Here is a 26,900-nt window from a genome sequence, read left to right as displayed (position 1 = left end):
AAGCAGAATTTCTAGGTGATGATAGACTAGTTTTAATTAAGTATGCTAGAAGAACAAATTGATGTTTCTCTAAAGGAAATGTATGTAAACAGTTACCCAACTTAGAAACAGTAAAACTGAGGTCAGGAGCTGAAAATAAAAAAATGTTTTTCACCTTGACTGTGTTTGACATGGCATGGCTTTTGTCTCTGATAACTGATAAGGTCTGTGCTTTGTTGCTGTGTGTTCTTGTACTCATAGCTGCTGATCCAGCCAGCGTTGTTGTCAGCTCGGTGAGGAATGTCAGTGGACTCGATTGAAAGGGACATTAAGTGGCTGACACTGAGGGATGGCAGTAAATGAGATGAGAGCTAAATATATAAGATTGTGACATTTTAGCAGCTGGCTAAAGTCCTGCTGTTTGCTGCTTGGGTATACTAGACTTAAAAAGGAAGAGAATGCATTGTAGCACTAGGAAGAAGAAAACAGCTGGTGGCTTATCAGTCAGCCCTTACGACAGAGAAGGTTAAAGAGTTTGGAAGGACAAACTTTGAAAGGGTAGTTTTATTAGACCCACAAAATGTAAATTCTGAATTTCAAAGAAATGATATTATGAAATTAGTCTAAATTTTCAGCATATCATGGCTCACCAACCGTAAAAATAAATACTTCATTTTTGTCAAAAAAAGTAGTTTAAAAAATTAATTTACTTGTGTCAAGCTGTTTGTTAGGTGATGCTGCAGTAATGTTCTGGAGATGCTTCCTTGCTCCTTAGGGGAATTCTTGGAACATTTTGATTCTTGATATCATGAAGTTTAATATTTAGAAAAACACTTTTATTTTTATCATAGATAAAAAAGTGTTCTCAAGTGGTGCAGACTTTGTATGTTCTAGCTCTACTCCTGTAATTAATGATGTAGTAAAGTCTCACTGAGTGATTTGTTATGTATTTACAGAATGAAACCTGATGTTTGGAAGAATCACTGCTCAGTTGCGTAGAAGGCTGTCTTGTTTGATACACACCTATAGTGTGAGGGCTGCTCCAAAAATAATGCCTCATGTTTTATATTGTTTTGAAGCTGATAATTTGTTCTATCAAGCAGTGTTATTTTATTCTTTGTATCTGTTGTGGTTTCTATGGAGATGTCATGGAGATGTTACTTTTGGAGCAACCTACACCTATTAATTTTGAGCGCAATAACAGCTGTCAGAATGTAAGCTAGAAATGTGACTAACACTTCAGCTGGAAGATTAGTCTTGATGGTATTTTTTTTGCTGCTGCTTTTGCTTCAATTTCTACTGTGTTTTTTTTCTCACGAAATTCTTCATTTTTCATACCCAAACTAAATCATTTGTTCTGGTTTACAACTGTCAACTGCCTCAAAGAAACGAAGACCTAAGCCTATTTTTTGTCCATTCAACAGATCAGTGCCTGCTGAACAGGTCTTCCTGACCCTTTTTATATCCGAGATAGGTGTCTGTGCTGGTTAGCAGCCCTCTGCTGGGGGTGGTGTGGAGGGTAACAAAGCATTCTCTAAGAAGCTGTGGGCTAAGGAAATGCTCGCGTTCTTGGGAATGGGCTTTCCTTGTCATTATGTTCTTTAACGTGTATGGATTTCTTGTCCAGCACTGTAATGTTTCGCAATGGAACGAGATCAGGAGATCCCAAATCTTTTCCCCTTAGGAGGAGCTTGTCCTCTTAAAGCTTGTTTTGATGGCTTGTGGAAGAGAGGTGTAGCCATTGAAAGTTTTTTTTAGAAAATATGAATAATGACAGATGGGCCTCATTTGTCTTAATGCTAACAGCTATTTTTCCCCATGATAAGGAGCTGCTTCTCCTTGTTAGGAACTACCAATTTAAGATGGTCTTACATTAAATTACTGTAATCATTTGTGCTTATCTTTTCTACAGGGAGTGCTTAAATAGGTATGTCAGAGTTCAGATTGGCTATTCGTAGCTTGATGGTGCACGAGATAGGGTTTTCAGGCTTTGTGTAAGAGAGATTAGAGAGATTTGAGCTGCTTTGCTCAGGGAATTGTATTGTATTGTGTTTAGTCAGATTTTACTTTTTTGTATATCCCTATACACAGATTTATTGATGTGGAGCTAGGTAGTGATTTGAAAATCTTCTCTTGCATTGATATTTGATACTGTTAAGTGCTGGTTACCTTCTGAATTAGCACAGCAGCTCTTCTGGATCTCAGCTGGTACTTGTACTGATCTAACAACTTTAAAATTCAAAACTGTATGACATATTACAAAACCACCAGCACAAACATTAGCAAAATTGTAGCAGATTTATTAAATAAACCTTTATCCCTTCTACTTACCTAATGCAAGTACTGGTTATTTTTAATATTAGCTTTCTTTGCGTGTGGTTATTTAATTCTGCAGAGTAAAACTAGGAACAGTTTTATCATTAGAGTTACTGGTCAGAAATTTAAGAATTTCTCTTAATTCTCTCAGTCTTTCCAGTTTGTTTATCAGACTTCTGCTGCTTCTGTTTAAAGTGGTGCAATTTCTGTGGTGTTTTGAAACTTCTCGAGTACTTGACAAGATAAGCGTATTGTTTTCATCTTTTCTTACTTCAGAAACTCGTATACGTTGTGTTACAGAACCAGGTGGAATCTTCTACTCAGATGAGCTGAAAATAGATTTTCTATTCTACATTGCGATTGGAAGTGTGGATGAAAGTTATACTGCTACAATAGATAGCAAAATGTAACTTGAAGATTTTGAGTTCTTGTGGCAGCGTTTTGATAATGGATCCTGACTGATAAGACAGGAAACTATGTTAACAGCACTAATTAGTTGTAAAGCATTCAGTTAACTGGGCTTTGCTGCTGCTGAGGTTCTTTTGTCATGTGACTTAGAATTTCTGTGCTAAAAGTAAAGCAGTGTTTAACTATATTTCTGAGTGTTAGGATAGTATTAAAAAAAAATCTGAATGAAACAACAGACATCTTGTATGCACACTTAATAGCTTATTTGGAGGTTTTCTTAGAAATGCAAGTTAAGAATTTGGAGAAAAATCGAATTGATTTTAAAATTAATCTGTTCTCTGGGACTTTATTTTATTTTTCTTCCTTTAATAAAAGAAGCTTTATTGCTGTTATTGGACTGACCTGGAAAGTTAGTCCGATTTTATTTATTATTATTTTTAATGGATCCGATACATTATATTTACATGGAGGGTGTTGTAAAGCTATTTGTCAGTTAAATAAGCTCTCAAAGCCTTCAGCACAGAGGTTATTAGAGGTGAATAGTGTGGATTTAAAGGATTTAGTAATTCATTCTAAATCCCAGCTATACTTTAAAAGGCATTTTTATTTTATGCTTTTTTCTTCTTAAGTATTTAAAGCACTCGGATGCAGTCTGCTATATAAAAATAATATTCTGTTGAAATCATGGGGATAATCTGTTTCGTCTAGATTACAGTTGCAGCGATCAAAGGTTCAAATTCATTCTTTTGAATGGTCAGCAGTGGCTGTTAACTCTGGTTGATCAGAAATGAATGTAAATGATCGGATATATCAATCCTGTCTGTAACTGGCAGGTTAATCCCAGCAATGCATTTAACCTTTAAGAACCATGCCATCTTTAAGTGGAATACTGTGATATTTTTATTTTAAGGTGGCTCTTTCTCATGCTGTTGCGCTGTCTTGAGGCTTTAATTTTTACTGTGGTATTTTTGTTATTGCAAGCAACATACTTACTGAAACTTGCCACCCAATTAAAATAACCTCAGTTTTCTACATGAAATTGCATTACTTATTTTGACCCAGCTTCCAGAATATAAGCTGAATCAATCTTTAACTGGTTAAATAATACTGTGTTGCAGGAATATCCATACTAGCAGTAGAGAACTTTGTAATAGTAGCCCTGGCAGGCTAAGGGATACTGTTTTAAAAAATGTGGTACTGGTACTGTGGTTTTAAGTACTTTTTAAGATATAAATAAAATATAAACATAGAAAAAAATAACGATTTTTAGTATTTAAAAATTCCTTAAAGTTCTTGCTTAATCTAACACCTTCAGTGTTTTTTTAGGGAGCTTCATTAATGAGAAGCACAGATATAAATTAACATGGCTTAAGATGAATCACAATGTTCGTTATTGTAATCCATCCTTGAAGTCATGGGAGAATGTGTTGCTCATGTCCAGAAGGGAAGGTTCTGGATGCTAATATTTTTATTTAATATGTAACAGACTTCAAAACACTGAACATTAGCTTTGTTCTTCATGTTTATATTAGTAATATATTACGGTTATGTTCATATCCTTTACTTTTGCATTAAAAAATGCTGCTTAAACATGTTTTCGACCTTGACTAAGCTTGTCTTACTACTACAGTAATTATCAGGTCTTGCCTGTAACAAGATGAGTTCTCACTTAGCTTTGATGATTGTATTAGAATGGTGTGTGTCAGATACACCCAGCAGATACAAATGGATATATCTGGTGTAACCATATACGTGTCATTGGATACATATGTAATTTGGCATTTACTTGCTTATTTTGCTTAGAAAACTCCCTTGATAAAGGGATGAAGGGAATGTTTCTTGGGCGTTGTAGTCTGCAGCTTGTCTTCTATTACCAGTAGGTGTTCCTGGAAGAGATTTCAGGAAACAACTTCACTTTTCATCAACAGCTTAGCAACTACCTTAAGGTTAGTTTGTATAAAAAAAAAAAAGAGAAATGTTATTACTACCATCTATGTTCAGTGTGTTGACTTAATACCATCTGCTTTGTCAGCCTCCTCTCCCTGTAAAATCTCATCAGATAGACTGGATCTCCTGAATACAATTGACAAATCCCACTGGAGCATGTTTAATCCTCAAAATACGTGCTAATTCAATTAATGAAAGATTTTGCAATCTCAAAAATGTTTCTGAAACCTACTTTTTCCAGAAAATCTTTCTATGCACAGGAGAAGACACTTTAACCAACAGCTGTCAAAAATGTAGCCATATAATTTATAAGGGCTGAAGTGACATCCATAGCTTGGAGTATTTTGGTATAATATTTTTTTCTGAAAAAAAGAAAGTGGGAGGGAAGGATGGTAAATATGATTTAAAAGGCCGTGTCTATTCATTTGTGATTGTGAATAAAGAAATCTCTTAACTGTAACATTAATACTTCTTAAAATCTCTGTATGAGTGTGTGTGTAAATATCTGAAGTTATACTGCTACAGCTTATGTCATCAATAAAAACTCGTGACAAAGTTATCATTTCGGAAATGGTTATTTGCTTATAAGTTAGTCAAATAAACATTGGAAAATATTATAGCTAGAGAAAACATTATAAAATAGAATAAATAGCACATTTACGTTTTTCTACTGTCCTCTATAGTGTTCAATGTTTTCTGTATATTGTGTTCAGTTTTTTCTGAACAAAAAAAAAGAAGTGACAGGTTATGCCAGATGTCCTGTTTTCTTTCTTGAACACACTACAGAACTGAATATATAAAAATCTTGCCTTCTTAAGACTTAATATGCTATAGTTTCCCAATATCTCAAGTAATTTCCCATAGTTACAGTTTACATAGTTATACGGGGGGAAAAAACCCAAACCCTGTAATTTTTTTGTTTATCTGAAAATGTGATGGAAGCAATTTAAGCTAACTTCAAAATATGTAATAATAACTGTATTAGTTCTGCCTAGTGCTATCATGACTTAGTGCATCATCTTCTGATTGATGCGAAGACCTTTTTATTTCTTAAAAGTTTTGTGTCAGTATGGTGCTATTTAAGTTGGAAATACCACAATAGCAGAAGCTATATGTATAAATATGTTTCAATTAAATGCATAAACTACTTTCCTTCAGTAAAACCATACATGCAAATAAGTACTCAAAGATATTAAGTTGTAACTTTACGTATTCTTACTGTCAACATAGAACATCTTTTATTGTAAGGTACTACTGAGATTTTACTTAAAAGAATGTTTAGGCTGAGTGCAGAATGTTCATACTCAGCATATTATATCTGTAGCACAAATGAACTTTCTTAAGGCATTTTTCATTTTGCTTAAAATTGGAATGGTCTTTTAGAACTCTGTAAATGCCATGTATATTAAATCATGGAACAATTGCAATAAAAAAAAAAAAACGGTGGAACAAATTAGTTTGTAATTGAGCAAAATAATTTTTTAACCAAATGTGTGTTCTTACGCTATCTCTCTTGCTAGTTTTGGTTATTTTAATCCAGACTTTTTTCAAATAATTTTCCAAAAATAAAGATAGCATTTTTTTTTGTCAGATAAATTATATCTTCATATCTTACTTTCAGATGTTGAGGGAAAACACAAAATATAAAAAGCACAGTAATGGTTTGAATTATTGTACTACAGAATTCCTCCAAATTCTTCAGGTTTTTGCTTGCATGGAAAGTTTCTAAGTATTGCATTCTTGTACAGTGTGAAAATCAGTTATGCTTCTGTGAAGTCTTTTATTAATCAGCAGCTTTGAATTTTAGTGCAGTTCGTTCTCGTTTTCCTTTTAATCTGGATGTAGAAGTTGTTGATGCATGGAAGCACTGCAAAAGAAAGCTCTGGGTTTTCTTGGGTAATAATTGCTGTATGTGTAAGATGTACAAGGCTTTTTTATCAGAGAGATTCTGATTCAGTCAACTTTTTAGACAGGACTGTAATTTTGTCAGCTTCTGGAAGCACAGCTATCATTAATATCCTGGACTAGTTACAAATACTAGGATTTAAAGCTACGCTTTTCCCTAATGTTTGATGCTGCTTAAGTATTTAAGTGATACATAGGATACTTTTGTGCTTATGCATGTTACAAACTTAGAATTCTAGTACTGAGTTCTGATACTGAGTTTGCATAGGAAGATTTGAGAACACAAAAAATAAGTTTCTGTTTATGATGAGTGGCCAGCTAGCAGTGTGCTGGCTAGGGAGACCCCAGTCAAGAAGTATGGAAAGGCAAAAAAGATACTTTTTTCTGAATGCTTCTTAGCTGAATGTAGGGAGAAATGAAGTCTATACCAAGAGACTTCCTATGAAAGCCTTTTGGTGCCTTTTGAGACTGAACCTACACCTGTCAACATACTAGTCCAGCCACATTGATGTTCTGTGTGTGTGTGTGTGTGTGTGTATGTGTGTGTGGTCATGCAACCAGAAGCTGTTTCCAGGGTGTGATGCACGTTGTGAGCTTACTAAGGAGCACGTTTTGTCCAGTCAGTATGTATTTTATGTAAGAGTTCATATCATTTAATGTAGTGGAAGTTAGAAGTGTCACTACCCTAAATTGTCAGATGGAACTTAAAAATCTATTTTCACCTGAAATCCTTTTCTTCCACGGTAGGGATCACATAGGCATTTAATAAATGAAGGCTATACTTATCTAATTTTTTCACCTCAGAAATTTAGTCTAATGTTCTACAGTGATTTAAAACAAACAAACAATATTTATGATGTTTTTGAGATGTAAATACATCTATATCTTAATTTTGTTTACTTTGTTTTATAGAAATACTTTGTTTTTCTTCCAGTTTAACTTTGTTGGAAGAATCCTTGGGCCCAGAGGACTAACAGCTAAACAGCTTGAGGCAGAAACAGGATGCAAGATAATGGTCCGAGGGAAGGGCTCAATGAGAGACAAAAAGAAGGTAAGTTCTTCAAAGGTCACTGAATTTGATACATAAGTTTGTTCCCTAACATGGGGCCATTTCTCTTATTCACCTTGTTTTTTGTTTTTATTCAATGTGCTTCATACTGGTTAACTTAACCTAGTTTGAAGAAGTTAAATGTGCATGCAGCATAATGGTGCAACTGGGAGTGTAGCTGTTATAAAATATTCTTCAGTAATGACTGATTTCTAATTGTGTCAGATGGATGTTTTGTAAGGCAAAGTTAAAATTCAAGTTAAATGTATATTTTTAAAGATGAGCTATTAATGTTACTGATGTCATTAAGAACTTTTTTTTACTGAAATACCAAAGGAGTGATTAGAGCAAGTAGTATGGATTAGAAAATAAGCTAAATATGTTCACGGCAGTGAATTTTGTTTGAGTGGGCAAAGCAGCACTATATTTCTGAATTTGTTTTGAGTTAAAGAAGAACTGGGATAGAGTTGGGGCAGTTCCTTGCCCTGTCCTGTAATTTACGTAGGTGTCTGCAAAAGTGATGTCTCCTATTAATTTCCCGGGAAACAACAGTTGCAGTGAGCACAATGATGCTGTTTGACAGAGCAGATTGTCAGCTACAAAAAACTATTATTCAACATAGTTGCCAATGTTAGTGATGCATTTTTGCCAGCAATGAGCAAGAGCCTGCATGCTGCACTCAAAACTGACTGCACCAGTAGAGGTGACCCACTGTTTCACAGCTGTTATGACAGCACTGTTGCTAGGAAAATATGCAGTCCATATTTCATTAGCTTGAACTGCTGGAAATCAGGAGATGCTAAGTCCAGACTATACAGTGGGTGTGGTAAGATGGTCCAGACAAGATTGGCAGTGTGTTCCATGGTCTTCAAACTGGTATGGAGCCTGGTTATCATGTTGCAAGAAAAAATATTTTTTCTCTGGCCTGACTCTGGAAGTTTGAGACATGAGCTTAGTCACCGCTGTGATGTAACAGTCAGAGTTGATGGTTTGTCTGGGTTCCAAGAAATCAAGAAGTATCACCCCTTTCTTATCCCAAAGGACCAGCACATCACTTTATCCACTGAGGGCTGTTTCTTGAACTTTGTCATTGATGGAGAATTCACATCACCACTTCACAAACTGCAGTTTTAACCGTGGCTTGTACTGGTGACGCCATGTCTTGTCCTTGGTAATGATGTGATCCTGGGAACTGTCACCTTCAGCTTTGTATTGATTCAATAGGTTCTGACAAACTTTCAAGCAGTGTTGTTTCTGTTCCTGTTTGAATGTTTCATGAGAGACACCTGGAACAAACTGTGATATTCTAATGTTGTCACCATCATTTCTAATGCATAAAGCTGATATTTGACTTGATACAGTTCCCTTTTCATGATCTGCTGATTCACATGGATGAGCTGATGGAGATGCTCTTTTGTATTGTGACAGCTGTGTGCAGCCATCAGGAATGTGGCTTGTCTTTCACATTGCTGTTGCTGAAATGTACCATGTACCACATCACTGTGCTCGTGGCCAGTGTTTGGTATTCATAAACTTTCAGCAAGGATTGATGAATGTAAATGTGTGCACATTTTCCACATGGAGGAATTCAGTGATACACCTTTGCTTCATATGCACTTCAGTGTCAGAAGCCATTTTGTCAGACTGTCCCTCTGCTTTCCATCTGTCATGTGGCAACAAGATGTGATGGAATATTGGTGGGAAGGTTCAACCTCTTATGCCATACCACCGCCATTTGCCTCTGACATCAAGGACCAATGCAATAAAATAGGAAGCATTACTTTTGGAGCAGCCCTTCTTTATCTGCTCTGTCCATGTGATTAGGGAGGCTACACTTTTCAGGATCGTCATCATGAATGCTAAGTTATTCATAGAATTGTAGTATCATAGAATGGCCTGGATTAAAAAAGGACCTCAAAGATCATCTAGTTTCAATCCCCTGCAACGTGTGGGTAGGGTCCTCAACCACTAGACCAGACTGCCCATAACAATATCAGCCTTCCCTTGAATGCCTCCAGGGTTGAGGCACCTCCTGTTACTGTGATGTTAGCTCATGGAAGTTATTTCTACTTACAGTTTTATGTCGTAGCTCTTTCCTCTTCCCTCTTGTTGTTAGTGCTGAAGTTGCCTCAGTATCACCAATTCAGTTTTGAGATGTACAGTTAGTAATGCTCTTTTTATATTTGGTCGTTTAGTTCTTTCCTGAGAAAGCGTTTTCTGAGTGGACACATAATACATTGTATTCATATGAACATTTCACACAACGTTTAAAACAGAACCATTTAAAACGCCCACTTAGAAACTTCTGGCTTCCTAAAGCTTAAAACCATGACTTTCAAACTTCATGTGTGCCCTCATGTTTTTATAATCTGTTGTAGATTTAGATTGCCAGCTTTTGAGCAGAGGTTTGCTCTCATCTGAGTGACGTTGGTTATTCAAGCTCTGAAGCCATAAAAGTGATACTGTTTTTAATTTATAAAGGAGTGTAAGGATTTTTATTTTTTTTAACATTCTGGTTTTCTTCCTGAATTCTTTCCACCTCTTTGTTTGGATAGATATCTAACAAATATGCTAGCCCTATTATTTTGGGGCATTGAATTGTGAACAGATAAGTAGAACATGAAGGATTTTGAAATCTCATTTCCTACAAGTGAAGGGTAGTATAAGTCATGCACCTTAACAGGGGGAAAAGGTCTACTTAATGATTTACTCTTTTTTCTATTTACATAGACTTTAAAAGACATTGGGTATTTATCAATGACAAGGTTCTTAAATTCTGCTTTTAAATGATGTATATTTATTGATGCTCCTCTGTTTTATGAGGGAAAATTTTAAGACTGGGAAAGTTTTATCAGAAATTAGGTTATGTAATATATATTTTTTCTGAATAAAAGTTGTTTGTTCTGGTTCATTTATGTTCATAGATGTTGTAAGATAAAACTTTTAGGCATCAGTTCTTCATAAAGCTTGCAAGTACAAATTGAGAGCCCAAGCTTAATGGTCTTGAAATAATACCTTGTTGTGAGCATATTTATATTTCAGATAGATGTAAACAGCGATTCTCTGCCACTGAATTGTAGAATAGTGTAGATTGGAAAAAACCTTCAAGATCACGAAGCCCAACCATCAGTCTGATGTTCTGAGTCATGTTGTTAAACCAGGAGCCTTGGTGCCATGGCCAGTTGTAACTTCTCTAGGGATGGAGACTTTCCACAGCCATAGGCAGCCCATTGCAATGTTTGATTACTCTGTCCTTGAAGAAATTCATCCTAATACCCCATTCAAGTTGTGCTTTCCATGACACGACTTCAGGATGTTTCCATGTATCCTAGGCTCTGGATGTCACCTTGTCCAACCTCTTGGCTCAAGCAGGGTCTCCTGGAACAGGTTGGTCAGGACTGTGTCCACACGGCTGTACATTTAGTGACCATGATCTCCCTCCTGCCTTTGTGCTTATGGTCCATCCTTTTCTGTGGGAAGTAATTTCCATTGGTAGCTTGGGCAGTTTTGCATTTCTGGGAAGTGGTATTTTTGGACTCATTTCCCACACCCTTCATGCTATTTTTTTCTTAGTTGCTATTCCAAAGAGAATAGTTGGTGCGAGTTTTGTCTTGAAGGAAAAGCTTAAAGGAATTGGGAACTCTTTCTGAATATGGGCCTACTTCTTACCTGCTTTGTTTTGTGTTTTGTTTAAGGTTAGGAGGAAATTGCAACTCGTCCTGAAGACAGCTTTTATCAGCTAGAAGTTTGTACACATGAAGTAATATAGACTGATCTAGTCAGCGTTTTGATGTCTATAAGTCTTTGTGTATATAGTACAAAAATGTATTCAGCCACTTCAAACTGATGGATCATTCATGAGATGTAAGGGGCAGTGTCTTACATCAGTTGTTTACAAACTGGACAGGAGAAGCTAGGAATCCGTTACCTTCTCTAAGTCGTCTGTTGTCTGATATTTTTGAAGCACAGGGTACTTGACTGTTGATGTATGTTGAATATCAAATGACATATTTGAATAATATATTTGTTTAATGTTGGTTGAATACCAAACACTATTCAGCATCAGAAAGTTTTATTGATAAAAGATATTTTCATGTCATCTGCTTATGATCCTATTTTAGCTCTTTTGCTGTCCTGGATTGGTATTAGACAGTAGTTTACCATCTTCAAATAGTGGCCTTTTGTTTTTGCTCTATTGTGTCTACTGATATTGTTGCTGCAGGAAGAATTGTTTCTTAATTTTTTATTTTGATGTCGTTTGTGATGCATCTTGTTCCCCAGTAAGGTGTTTCTTCTAAAAATAACAAAATTCCAGACATAATGATCACGAATAGGATAAAGTAAGAAATAGTGATATTTATCAGTTTGGAGAGTATGTACTCTTGTTATTCTTTCTTACCCCTCTTCCTAATGAATTTTGTTTACAGATGAATTCTTTAGATTTGCAGCACAAGATGGCCAAGTTCTTTGGCAATTAGTGCCAGTTGTTTAAAAAAAAAAGGGAATGTTCAGAACTTTTCAGTTTTTGACTGAATCACTTAAACTCTAGTCTTCTAAAAATTTCTAAGTTTATTTTTATTTTTTTGCATATTTAAGACCTACAAACCTGATTTCCTGCTGCTAGTTATAGTAGAAGCTTTATTGGATGTTGCATGGAATTCATTACTGTGTGTTTACTTTGCGTTTTTTTTTTTTTTTGCTGGTGATGGCAGATTCAAGGAGAAAATAGGGAAAGACTGACAGTAGTAAATAGTGCTTCAAAATAAACCATTCTGGGTTGCTCCATAGAAAATTTTACTCTATGTGAGCCTGTGAACTGAAGTATTTAATGGAAAGTCTTTATCACGTGTCTATATCTCTTGAACTAACATCAGGTTTTAAAACTTGCTGACATTTCCCATGGAAAGCAGGTGAAATCCTCAAATTCTTTGTATTCAATGCTCAGCTGGTGATCAGAACTCCCTAGGTAGCTTTTGACAAATTTAAAAAAAAAATACAAAAATTAAAACTTTAATTACCAAGAATATTTTTATTAGAACCTGGAGCTTCTAAGCATCTTGTTAGGATACACAGATTATTTTTTTTCTACAGTTGGCTGTTTCAAGGAGGAAGGCAGAAAGCTATGCAATTTTATAGTTAAAACACTTGTTGCTTTCATCCATTGCAACAGGTTCAAATCGCTTGCTGTCTTCTCTGTAGTTCGTTTATTTGATGGACTGATGTGATGTTCCCGCACAGGAAGGCTAAAAATGAATTAGAAATTATCTTCGTTACCTATACAAAGTTTGAGGAAAAGATTAACAGTAGAAAAAATTACCTGCTTTGTAGAGAGGACGTTTCACTATTTACATGCCCTATGGAATTGAGATATTAAAACATCACAGATATATAGTAACTTTTAGTCTTAGAAGTACAATCAGATACACTTTCATTTTCTAGTTGAATGTCTTCAGACCAGTTTACTTTATCATAAAGTGAAGTTGTTGACATTAGGTAAGCATTTGTATGTCTTGTTTAAATAAAATCCACTACTACAGTCTTACTGACAGGACACTCAACTTCTACCTTGTGTGAAAAAGCATTATGTTTACAAATAAAGCTATGGTGCTGGCATTTATGTTGAAATTGAATATACTTAGCATACTGTAAAGTTGAGCAGTGTTTCAGTGTGAAAGTCTAACCAGCCATCGTTATTCATGTCTTCTGGGAACAAACTGTGTGGATCAGGCCTGTTGCCTTTAAAAGCTACCTCTGCGCATAAGCTTGCTGCTGCAGTTTGACTGTGTCATGTATCTGTGTTAAGAAATCATGACAATTTAAAACAAATCCTGGCAATTTAAAACAAAAAACCTGCAACTGGCTGCAAAGGTGTTTTCTGAGTACTTCTCAGTACAAGTAGGAATAGGTTAAAAAAGAAAAAAAAGTAGAGTTTTTTACAGGATTGATGACAAAATAAGCCTTTATAGGATTGACTGTGATAAAAATTAAAAAAAAAAACCAGCCTTCCATTTCTGAGGCAAAAATTACTATCCTTTCATTAAAAATAAGATCTAAATAATGTTATTGGGCAGGAATTAAATTTCTGAAGTTCAGATGCTTGCTTTTACCTTTTGAACTGTTAGCTGTCAGTCTCTCATAGGTACTTATCATTGAGGATGCCATTTGTTAAAAGTAATTGATTTCTGCTTCCTAAAACTCCCTTGTGGAGGTGGTGTCATCTGGCAGTCCAGCATGTTGCATTTTGTGGATCATGGTTTGTTAACTTTTGTTGCAAGTGAAAGCTGCAGCTTGTAGAGTACAAAACTGTTGATAACAATAACAAGTGACTGTAACCAACTTTTATGGTGTACACTAAAAGTCATTGTTTGAGCAAGCTGCTCAGCTAGGGTTGAGATTTAAGTGGATCTACTTTGTTCAGGTGAAAAAAAATATATATTTATTGTTCTTAGGAAAAAAATCACTGTATCTATATTCCAGTTTTGAAATTGTCATCCTGGGAATAAATAACTAATAATTCCAGCATCTAACAACACATACAGTGAAGTCTCATCTAAATATATTTTCTCATTAGTGTGCCAGCCTGTATTGTTACCGTGATTTATCAAACTTGGGAAACTTTATTCATGCTAAATTTTTAAGCAGTGTGATGAACTGACCTTTTAAGCTATCTTGAAGAAAAAGGATATCCATATGAAGGTGTGACTGAACTTAGCTTTTGAGCATAATCATAACTGCAGTGAAGAACATACCATATTAAACTGCATATATTAATTTTAATATATATTAAAATATCATATTTATTTGTATAGCTGATGGAGGAAAAAATTATCTAACTTAGAATTTAAATCTGTTGAAAGCATATGTAGTTATCAGTGCAGAAGGTTACTTCCTAGAGATTCATTCTGAAATATAAGGTGCTCTTTGTGACCTAGTATCTTTTTCAGTACTGAATATCTCAGAAAATAAGCTTTTCTATTCCAATTGCAACTTGCATTTCATTTATTGTCACTTATTTTCAGTTCCAGAGTTGTAAAGCTGAAGTTTTTAATTATTGAAGAGTTGCTGAAGCGTGGCTTTTTTCCCTTTTCACCCACAAAACATAAGTCTCATGAATTAGATCCCTGGCAGTCTGGAGGTGGTGACCATCTGGAAAGAGATAAAAGTTTACACTATTAACTGTTAGCATTAGGGAAATAAAGTCATCACAAAAAAGGGAAGGAAAAAAAAAAGCTCTTACCAGATTACTGACTTATGCAAGATGATAAAATGCTGTAGGGTAGCTAATAGTAATCATCCTTCACGATATTCAAAAGGAAAGCAAAGTGGAAGGCATAACTTTTTGAATTAGCGCTAACTGAAGGCTGACTCGAGTCTTTTTACAGGGTTTTGTAGACCAGGTTCTCTTTAGGTTGTATTGCATTTGTTTGTGGTCTTGCTTGCATACCTGTTTGCTTTCAGAATTGACAAGTAGCAGTGAATGCACTGTGGGCACAATTAGCTTATGGGAATGTGAACTGTACAAGGAGTGGATGTTTTCTGTGAGATTTGACAAGTACTTCTTATTTGAGGCAATTTATTGCATAAGTCTTTTTGTTTAACAGTCTGAGAAAGGCTCCTACTTTCAAGAGCAGAATGATTTTATTTTGAAGGACAGAAATTCAGGAGCCTGAGGGGCTTAAGTATTATTGCAAAACAGTATTAGTCTTCCAGGAAATGTCACTGATAGGTATCTGATGCAATGTATCTTTTAGGTAGGTTTATTTTATATGTACCTTTGCTTATTATTGGCTACTTATATATAATATATATATATATATAGTATATCCAATATATAGGATGTATTTCAGCATTGTGTTTAAATATAAACATAAAGCTGTAGTTTGAGCACATTTTCCTGTGACAAGTAACTGAAGCTTTTGATTATGATTAACTTTGATATCAAAACTTGATAATAGGTTATTTTGTTCCGAGCATAGTTAGAATTTTAAATAGTTAACTATCTGGTTATTGAAATATTTAGGGAAATAACTGGCATAATGAAATGAAAGAGTCACTGTAAGAGCCACTTCAGTAGAAGTCAACATCTATTGCATTCCGTTGTATTTTTGTTTTTTGTCCATTCCTTGTGAGCAAAAAGCCATTCAGATGAAGAGGCAAGAGATCTAAGTTACCTTGATACTGGAGAAAAGTAACATGAAGAATTGTAGAAAAAATAATCTCTGAGGAACCTTGAACTGTTGCCTGAACATCTGTGTATAAACAAGTCTCTCTTATACAGATGAAAATTCTACACCTGTGAGTGGTAATTGACTCATCTTCATCTGTGCCATGGTAGAAACAGTCTGTAAAATTACCCCTAAGCTTTTGTTAGGTAGGAAGCATGGAGTGTTAATTATTTGATTAAAAAAAAAAGTTAACTGGGCTATAGCCCACAGCTGTTGGTGGCTTTAATTTTAACAGTAGTTCTCAAAGTTTTGGTGATACAGTTAATACTTCAGTGTTTTGAAGTATTGACAAAATTATCTGCAGACATTTATTTACAGTTTTTTTACATTGTCTAACTGAAAGAAGTAAATGCCTAAATAATGAAAATCTAATGTTACCTGAAAGTATAATCTTGTGATGTATTATAAATAGAAGAAGTATTTTTGGGAGGGTTAGTCATAATTCATTGATGATGAACTTTTCAAATTACTCTAAATCTGAAAGATCAGTCAATGGCATGGCTATGTTAGCAATGTAACTTAATTAACCATGACTAAAAGATAACTTGTTTCATTTTATATATTTGTGTTAATTGATCTATATGTGTATGTGGTGAGTATGAGTATATATATATTTAAACATTTACTCTCAGCCAATAGTTTATGTGGTTAAAAAGTTTATGTTAAAAGTTGTAGACTTCTGTCAACTTTGTCACATATTACTGGTCACTCTTGTTGTGTTGTGCTTTAATTGTGGAAGGTTTTCGTAGAAAAAATAATCCAATCAGCAGATGGAAATTAGCAGTGGGATGTTTTTGCTGTGTGTGTGTAGATATGGAAAAGATCAGAGCAGTCAGGGACTAACCAGTTTTCCAACAAAAAACTAGATGAGACATTGTTTTAACAGTGTGAGCTTTCTTATACATAGAATCATACAATTTCTTAAAACTTAATGTTTTTTCCTTGGAGAAACTGAGTATTGAGTGTTACATAATAATACTAAAATATAAAATGAAGGAGCTTATTCTTACGAGACTCCTCAGGTGTTAAATTGAGTGATTCTTCCTTGTCTTCTTTCTGATGCACTGTGAGAGACTCTACTGCTACTTCTGCAGACCTCTATCAAACTTCTTGTTTATCACACCATTGAACTTGGTCTGAATTAACTTGCTAGGTTAAAAACTTAGCATATTGAATTTCCCATTAGTGAATGATTTTATTTGGCGTGTTTAAGCTGGCTTTGTTTGAAAATTAATGTAGTGACATTATAAACTTACTTACCAAAAATATTTTGTATTTAGGATTGCTTTTTGAATATGTTCTTTGTTGTTTGTTTGTTTGTTTGTTGGTTTTGTTTTGTTTTACTGAGTATCATTTAACTGTTACTTGAATTTCTTTCTGGGGATGACCATACTTGGTCTGGTAAATTCCCTAGTCCTCTCCATGAAGAGTAAGCATAATAGATGTGGGAATGCAAGCAAAACTTGTTGATTCTGTGAAGAAATAAGCATGCCCATGAATTACCAGAGTCTGTATTAGTTCTTGACAGCTCCTGGTATTCAGTATTTTGTTTTGGGCTTCAGACAGGCAGAGTATATAGGAGCTTGCTTACCATCCCATACGTGGCTCCTTAGGTTGATATATTTGAATTTTATTGAGATGGATAGGAAAGCACTTTGCCATACAGTGGAAGAGTGAGCAAGAACTAAGATATGACTCTTGAAGAAACTAAATACTTTAATTGTTTATTGGACATTTGGAAGATAGTTATTTGATTTTCTGCTCGTTCATTGTTTTCCACTAGCAGAGGGTAATCTGTAGTGTTTAACTAGAATAAGATATGGAATTGTTTTTCAACTTTAAAAACTATCACTATGGTAACATCTACGAATCATAATTTCTAAAATGCTTGATTGCCTTGCCATTGAAACTTGATTTTAGATGGTGACAATTCTCACCTAAACTGCTAATACTGTGTTAGCTTTTGTCTTGCTTAGACCTGGATTAAAACTGAAAATTATCACCAGCTACCCTTTTGCTAGACATGCTTTACTGTAAAGTGTATTAAGGATATGAGTGAAGTTCAGGTGCCTCTGCAGGTAATCATGTGTATGTAATGGGGCCGTGTCCTCACTGTGCTGCTTCTCCAGCTGTATTTCAAGATGTTATAATGTTTTTTTCTCCCTCTGAAAAGCGTGATTTAGTTTTGTTTACGGAGTTGCAGATTTCTTTTTAAGACTTCTCTGAGAGTAATAAGCAATTTCTATCTGCTGAACTGTGCACATTTTCCACTTTGTTTTGGCAGACAGTAAATGGGAAATGTTTTGATGGATACAGGACCCACTGAATTCTATGCATACTGTGATTATATCTTAAAAATATATGTGATGAGAAATTGTGATGACCCTGTGTTGACTACCTGCGTGAAAGGATGAAAGCTTAAACCAGATGTTTAAGTTTATGCATACCTGTTGTCCTCTTAAAGAAAAGTAGTTAGTTGTACATAGTGGAGCAGTTAATGAAATTCAGCAGTGGCTAATACTCAACTTCTTGGAGACAGTTTAACTTAATTGATTGATTCTGACATTGTGTGTAAATTCTGATTTAATTACTAAGTACCATAAACTAGTTATGGAACAGACACAATGCACAGTATTCAAGCTTGCTTGATGAATTCATTACCATGAGTAATTATTGAATGTAATTTGGGTCATAAGTCAATTCAATACTGTATGCCTGCAAGACAACTGAGATTTTGTCCTCTAACCTCAGCAGCTAAATTTAAGAAAGCATTAGTCCATTTCTGGTTGTTGAAAGTAAAGTCTGCAAAACAGTGACTTCATTCAGGCAGTTTTCAATAGCTCATATGTTCCTGACAGAGTATTTGGCAACTAACCTAACAGGAAGGAGCTGGCTTTGAAAAAAAGCATTGGGAATATCGACCTCCTTGTTAGTTTCATTAAAACAAGTTACAGAATTATATATAAAACTTGATGAGAGTGGATGGGATCAGTACAAGAAAAGGTGTTTAATTGATACAGAAATACAATGAATTTGCTGTAGAGTTGCTGGAAGGCACTAAGATGTTTTCATATATGAAGAAGTAAGATTCGTGGAGGACTGAACGTGTATGCACAGCAGTGCAGACAGCAATCTCATTTATGGAACAGTTGTATTTTTATAGCAAGAGCTACAGGAGATTTTTTTTTTCTTGAGTCTTTGTCGGTTCATGAAGATGTCTCTCGGTGTCTCTGTCCCCTTTGTTTTGAACTAGGTCAACATAGGTTTTTTTTTTGTCCTCTTTCATGAACTTCTTCCTTGTTTCCTGAGTTGTTTTCATTACCACTGCTTTTTAATGCAGTTTCTCTTAGTTTCCTATGGAGATACTCTGTGACTGTGTTTGTCAGGTTTGATTCCTACTGACCTCCTTCTGACTGGTCTTATGCTTTATTAAATACGATTGTAAAAGGAGGGGTTAATTTCCACGGTATTTCATTTACTCTGAAAACCTGACTAGGTGCCATGGAACTTTGCTGAAGTGAGTGTTGTTTTCTAGGAATGTTACATAGTTGTATAAATGTAGAGCATGATGAAAGCACTGGAGTTACACTAATGTTGCAAATAAGGGAAAAAAGTAATTCAAAAGATGAGTTCAGGCATAAGAAATTCATGGCAGACTTCTGCTGAGCATGGATCTTGTGTTTAACTAATGAATGGATTAATGCTCTTGACATGCAGAAGAGCATCTGGAAGTGAAGAACATAACAAAAGAAAAAAAAAAACCCTAGAAAGAAGTATGTCCCAGTAGTTATGATAACTGTTGAATTCACACATTACAGCAATATGATTTGTGACTGTAGGAGCTTTTGAAGGTGTCAGAGAGATTTTGCCTTCCAGCTTGGGTAGAGGTTTCTGTAGCTTATTTGTAAATGTGACATAAGGAATGAATAAAAATTGGTGGTTAAGATTGATTGGTATCTCTACTGGAACGATTGAAATCCCTTTTTATTTCTGACAGAAGTAGAAATAGGTAGCGTAATTGTGAAACAAACTGTCCTGGCTTCATTGTATCATTTTAACAAGAATGCTATGTTGGTTTTGTTTATTTTTTTCTATGATGTTAGCCTTTCACAGTGGCAGATACAGGAGAATCATGTAAGAGTTGGACTGTTTGCAAGGGCATTGCTGGGTGCCGTTTCCAAGCAATTGGAAGAGAAGAAGGTAATCAGGGGTATTCAAGATAGATTCACCAAAGAGAAATCATGCTTGATCAACCTGATAGCTTTCTGTGATGTCATCACTGGCTGATAGATGAGTGGAAAACAGTGGATATTATGTACCTTTTTGTTCAGGGAGGCATTTGATACTGTCTCCCACAACATCCTTGTTATGAAACTTAGTGTAGAGTAGATGAGTGGACAGTGAGGTGGATTGAGAACTTATTGGCAGAGCTCATAGGGTTATCACTAATGGTGCAAGTCTGGTGTTCCCCAGGTGTTGGTACTGGGTCCAGTCTTTTTCAACATCAGTGACCTGGATGAAGGGGTAGAGTCAGCAGTGTGGCCTCGTGGTCTAGAAAGCCAGTGGTATCCTGAAGCCCATTAAAAAGGGTAGATCATTGGAGGGGAAACAGCAGATCATTGGAGGGGATTCTTCCCCTCTACACTGCCCTGATGAGGCCACGTTTAGACTATTGTGTGCAGTTCTGGGCTCCCAAGTTCAAAAGAGACAGGGTGAGTCCTGGAAGGCATCCAGCAGAGGACTGCAGAGGTGATAAAAGGCCTGGAAGGTCTGTATGAGGAAAGGCTGGGTCTGTTTGGCATAGGGAAAAAAAAGACTGAGGGGGAATGTGATCAACATTTATAAATATCTTAAGGGAGATAGGAGACAAATGGTTGGGGCAAGGCTCTTGTCAGTGGTGTGTAGTAGTAGGACAATAGTGTCCTGAAACTTGAATGTTGGAAGTTCCATACAAACATGTGAAAGAACTTCTTCATGATAAGCGTGACAGAGTTGGAACAGGTTGCCCAGAGAGGCTGTAGTCTCCTTCCATTGAGATATTCAAGACTTGTCTGGATATCTACTTTTGTGATCAGTTGTAGGGATATGCTTTAAGCAGAGTGCTTTGAGTCAATCTCTTGAGGTTCCTTCTAACACCTGCAGTTCTGTGATACTCTGTGATTGCTGAGAGGAAAATGGTTCCCCTGTCTGGTGCAATTCTTTGTGTAATGGCCTGAAGAGGATAGAGGTCAAATATTCAGTTTACATTTACTGCTGAATTGTTTACAGTGACCCTTAGGAAGAAGAAGCAGAGGGCATGTAAATGTTGCATGGATAACTCTAGTTGCAGAAACATTTCAGGGCCTTACAGCATTGTTTCTGTGGTAGGCTGCAGAGTTGAGCTGATTTTTTTTCCCCCCCTCAGGTTTTTAAAAGAGGTTTTTATCTTACATGATTCAGAGAATCAGGCATCTTTTGTAACTTTTGTTAATTTGTCCTTGAAAAATAATCTGTGTTCCTGTGAGACTGCTCTTGAAGGATGGCTAGCAATTATAGAAATCAACTAGGAAGACATTTTATTTACTTTGATTATCTGAAAGCTAAGCTTTTTAGGACGAACAGTGTTTCAGCTTCATTTGTTAGTCAGTGTTTCCTCAGAGCTGAGTGAGGCTATGAGGCCTTGTGTAGGGATTTTCTTTTTCTATAAGCTTGGAGATTTTGTCTTTAAATATTAAAAAAGCAACCAACCAAGCTACCTCATTCCTTTTCCTCATGCCATTTTGCTCTTGCTTCTTCAGAGTTTTGCAAGAGCAAACGTTTCAGCTCTAGCAACAGGCAGTACTTGTGGGTAACCATTTCTTATAGGATAGTCCAATCTAACATTTCAGTATTTCTACTTGTCATTGCTATTCAGAACTGTTGCCAGACTCTTTCCTATTTTAATCTATGATCAGAAGGCCTTTTCTAAAGGCTCTGTGAAGAATCTCACAAAAATGTAAGTTTCCATATGCGATTTAGTCACATGAAATTGTAAGAATTTGAATGGAAAATATTTGTGAACCGATAATGGTTTTTCTTGCCAAATCAACACTAACATTGTAGTTTCATACTGACTGTATATTAAGGTGTTTTAGAATATCATTAGTAATACTCATTAATTCTGTATTTTTGGTTATTAAATGTATTACCTGCACAGTATCATTAAACGCACAAAGTAATGGTATTTTTTTTTTATTTTTGAAGAAAATTCAGTATTTTTTTTTTAATTTTGAGATACATTGAGCTTACATACTGGCAGTATTAGTAGTGGGGAACAAAGTACCAAGAACACTGTATTTAGTTCCAACTTAGTTAACCGCTATCATGTACGTATTAAATTAAGTGTTAAATCTTTTTCATTCCTTGATGAGCCATGTCCTGGGTAATGTGTGCTCCCATACTTGCCTCTAAATCTCTGATGAATGCAATCTGTTGGAATGTTTTTAAGACAATAGCTATTTAATGAATAGCTTGTGCATACAGCAGGAAAGAATAAGCATGATTGCTTACAATCTGACATTTCAAAAAGCATTTTTTTAGATCTCCTGTATTTGCATATCTAATTGCTATGTAATCAAAACTAAGTGAACTGTAGCTACTTGAAACCAAAAAATGAAAGGCAATCATCTTTATGGGGGGAAATATCCCACTCATAAGCAAGCCTGTCTGAATATTAGAATTATATTCTTCTTGTTTAATTATAGGTGTCTGACTGAGCAGTAAATTTATGTCTGTGTATTAAAAGAATGAATGTGACCCTGAAACATCAGCTTCCTTTTGTTGGAGCAAAGCACTGGCATTGAGGGAACTTAACAGTGTTGTGTATTTTGGTGATAAGGGATTGTGCCAGAATAGCTGTTAATTACCTGCTTTGTTTGATATGGAAAGTATGGTTCCGCACTTTTCTTCCCACCAGTGACGGTACTCAATTAAAACTTGTATTAAACAGTGATAATGTCCCAGTTTATCTGGTGGGAAAGACGTGTGGTGAAAAAAAAAAATACTAACGGGATTTTTTCAGCTATTTAGGGGCTGCTTTTTGTTGTTGTTTGTTTTGTTTTTGGTTTTTTTTTCCAGTGAACCTATTGACTTTAAAATAAAAAAGCCTTTTTTTTTTCTGGCATCTTAAATGTCATTTCATTAATCCTAACTACAGTGGGAGTTAAAAACAAGAAAAACCTTCTCAAACACAACTTTAATATCCAAGTTACACATGGCATGAGCTTTCCCTTTCCAGCTGTTCAGAGTATGTTTTCTAACATAGTTTTCCCCGCTTCTGTTAATATTTGCTGTTTTGTTTTCATGAACGAATAAATAAAACAAAAACCTGTCAGATCTTGTAACTAGGCTTATATTTTCCTCTTAGATTTCTCAAGTATGTTATTAAACTGCTTGCACAGTAATTTGGATGGGGATCATTCCATCTCAGATATGCTTTTGTTGTTGGGCAGATTTGTAATCTTTGTTGGTTTTTGTTGTTAGTCTTTTCTGTAAAGAATATTGTAAAATGTTGAAAAAACAACAACAACCAACCAAACAAAAAAATAGTAAGCCGTAAGACCCCAAGATCAGCTAACTGCTATTGGATACTGGAACTTGGTAATTTCACAGTCAAACTTCAGTGAACCTTTGGTTTTAGGGAAGAAAAAAGGGTTGATTTATGGGAGCTGTAGTTAGCAGAAATAAGACTGTGTAAAACCTTACTTAAATGAGATCTCATATGTAGTGCTTTTTTTTAATAGTCTACTGTTCATTTGGATAAAATGTTTCTCTGGCTGTATTACTCTTAAAGTCAATAATATTATAGAACATGCTAACAATAAAAGATTTTATATGACTGTTGAATGTACTTTCTTCAGACAATTTGTAAATTCATTATAGTCCCTTCCCTACTCAATTCCGTTTTCATACTAAGTAAACAATGATAAGAATTAGATAAGAGTTTAAGGTATTTTGTTATTTGACATTTTGAAGTGGAGTGATCTCTGGGTGTGTTGTTAACTCAGTTGCCAAGTTTCTGTTTTCTGCACCTCAAAAAAGAAAAGTGGAAACAAATTTGAGATGCGTTTAGATTATAGAATGTTCATAGTATGGCAGTGCTGCAGTATGACTGGCTAAATTAATCCACGTAAGATTTTGTTCTACAGTGATGAGATAGCTACCTGTTAGCATACATGCTTGACAGGTAGCTTCACTTTTTAGGTGAGTATTGTAATTCCCATTCTGTCCAGTCACTGATAGTGTTTCTAGTAACAATAAGCTAATATTTTGAGGTTTCCTTAAGAAATAATATTGAAGACTATGTTATTCTGGAATGAGTGTTCTTAAGTGGACGTATTCAGGATTTTCTTGCTTTGCAAAGAAAAATATAACAAGTCTACCTGATCTTTCTGTTTAAGTTGTTCAGATTGCATTTCATTAACTTCGATAACTTGAAAATAATTTACTAATTTTTTTTGAGCGTTTGCCTTATATTGCAGTTAAGATTTGATATGCATTTGAATTTTATTTTTGAGGAATAATTTCATGTGATTTCATGAAATTTTCTTTCTCAACATACAGTTTCAACACAGTGCTTCAATTTTAAATTAACATTAATCTACTGTATTGTCTACAACACAGTAGATTACAATAGTCTCTACACCAGCTCTTTTTGTAGAGAAGAAAATGTGTTGCAATTACTTGTCGTTCCAAAATGTGGAAAAGTGAAGGAATTTATTCTGTTTCAGTGAGAAATGCCTTTCCTTGACCCTTTCCTCTTGAGCATGCTCATGCTTTCTTGTCCTTTCAAGACTTGCAGTCGTTCTGAGGAGGAATTTTAGTGTATCTGTGTTATACAGTGAGGTTCTTCTTTATCAATTTTTAAGTCTGTTACACGCTCTGTGTCTCTTTGGGAGCCTAATAATTTTACTTATGCACATGTGGTGAATTATCTTACCCTTGTTGGACAAATAAGGCTACTAATGAATTTTAAATCTAGATTAAACTGTAGTAGAGATGATAAGCATCCAAGGTCCAATTAAAATTCTCATGTTCAGTATAGAGCTTGGGCAGTTTTTATACTTAAAAAATACCAGCTAGACTGAAACAAATTAAGTAGTTTTCTGTTATTTAACCCGTCCACAGTTTTCTTTCAGTTGAAAAAAAATGTGTGAAGTCATACTTTAATTCAAGCAAAAGCTTGCTGTCTTTGTAACATCTGAAGAAACTCACAATTTTTTCTTATCAAAAATCTAAAAGCTGAATTTTTCTTATAGTTAGCCCTTCAGAACTGTACTGTTTGTTAAATAACCGGATCATAAAGTTAACATACAAATACAATGTGATGAAAATTTAGATCTCTTCTCTCTCCCCTGTAAACTGAATTGATGGTACTTCTCATTTGTGATATATGCCTACTAAACATGCTTTTTACTCTGATGAAAACAGAACTGCTGAAAGCACATCGTAAAACTTTTTACTGCAGGTGTGTACAATGAATCATAATGTCCTGCCTATGTAAAACCAGCAACTAAAACATTGGAAGTCTGATCAGTATTTCGCCTATAGTTGGAGCTATAGAACGTGTCTCACATTTCTTCCTCTACCTTTTAACTGCATAAGTATACTTATATGTACCTGGTATTGGAAGTATTCTCTGTGCTGAGGTTTTTCTGAGCACAATTCTCTAGGGCCCCATGTTATCACCAACATATATAGTGGTGATACTGATGTTCCTTTTTTATTCTGTCCTTTTTCTCAATCATTTTGACAGTTGGGAAGTGACTCTTGGGGGTGAAAATTAAAAATTTTCTGTGAGAGAAAAAAAAAGACAAAAAACTATTTCGCCCTTGGTATGTCTGTGCCTCAAAGCTAAGAATTTTTTAAGATGAGCTTTTGTGTGATTTGGAATCGTCTTCAAAAAAAATGTGAATCCATTCAGAAACAAACTTTAATTACATGTATTAGCTGAGTCAAGTTCTGATGACCTTATCTGTGCTCTAAACCAATTTGTGATGATTACTGTCAGAGAGGTTCTTCTTCTGTTGAAAAGTAATGGCTTATGATGTACTGGAGGTATAATCTAATAGAACACTTAATTTATGTAAGTTTTTTTTTTATAAGTCACCAAGACTTTTATTCTCCCCACGATCATGGACATGTATACTTCTTAAGCATGTAACAGTTCCACAATTAAGTCGAATTTAAAGTTGTTTTTCTTGGTTGTTTTTTTTTTTTCCCTACACTTGGCTCTGCAGAGTGCTTCTCACCCTTTGCACAAATATTTAAGCATGCTAAAAAGTAAGTAGTCTACTGTTGAAAACTGAGCTAAATTTTTGGGGCTCCAGTGTGGTTTGACTACATATAATCATACAGAACTCTGGTTTAATTATGTGGAACTTTTTGTTTATTCAGTTTGATTGTTATCCTCGTAATCTGTAAGCAGCATTGTGGATGAAGCACCCCTATAGTAGCTACTGCCTGAATTCCAGAAGAGTACTAACAATCGAGTCTGAATGATTAGAGGACTGTGTTTTTGTTACTATAAGAAGTTTAGAAGAAACTTCTTAGTTGAGGAAGCTTAATTTTTTTTTTTAAACATGTAGAATATAATCAGCTGTGCAACAGATTTGAGGTTGTCTTTGTGGTTTTTAAAGACAAAAAGGAAATAAGGCACAATCAAACTAGTAGCCAACAGAAAATGAAGTTCTACAGTAAGATTGATCAAATGAACAGGATCAGGTCTGAGAGATCAGCTGAAAAGTGAGAGCAGCATGTTGTGCTCACAGATTTGTGACAGCAGTAGCAAAAGGTATATTTATTTCCCTAAATGTATTCATAAATGCTGATTTATGTGATTCTTACAAATGCATTTTCTGTGATGACAGTTTCTTGTGTTGCACAACTGAAAAAAGTAATTTTCATATATATCAAACTATATTTTATACCACTTTGAATTCCACTTTGTTGACTGTCTTCGTATCAGCAGATACAGTAGTTACAGTGTTGAGAGCTACGTAATTACTTGGAGGTGGGGATGAACATTAGAGCACACAGGACTTTAAAAATCCTCA

At 35.1% G+C, this 26,900-nt stretch overlaps 1 protein-coding gene across 7 annotated transcripts in view; it reads left to right on the top strand.

The window, feature by feature from the left end:
• The window catches only part of QKI (QKI, KH domain containing RNA binding), a 138,923-nt gene that overhangs the window by 45,369 nt on the left and 66,654 nt on the right, over nucleotides 1–26,900 (top strand). For all 7 annotated transcript variants that reach the window (XM_065731299.1, XM_065731274.1, XM_065731264.1 and 4 more), the window contains exon 3: nucleotides 7,490–7,606. In XM_065731299.1, coding sequence (XP_065587371.1) covers nucleotides 7,490–7,606 — 117 coding nt within the window. The remainder of the gene's footprint in view (nucleotides 1–7,489; nucleotides 7,607–26,900) is intronic.

Source organism: Cyrtonyx montezumae, unplaced genomic scaffold (assembly GCF_038088225.1).
Source record: "Cyrtonyx montezumae isolate F1298 unplaced genomic scaffold, pur_monq_1.0 scaffold_0, whole genome shotgun sequence".
NCBI classification, from domain to species: domain Eukaryota; kingdom Metazoa; phylum Chordata; class Aves; order Galliformes; family Odontophoridae; genus Cyrtonyx; species Cyrtonyx montezumae.
Note: the sequence above shows the minus strand (reverse complement) of the source record. Positions and strands in the feature narration are given on the sequence as shown.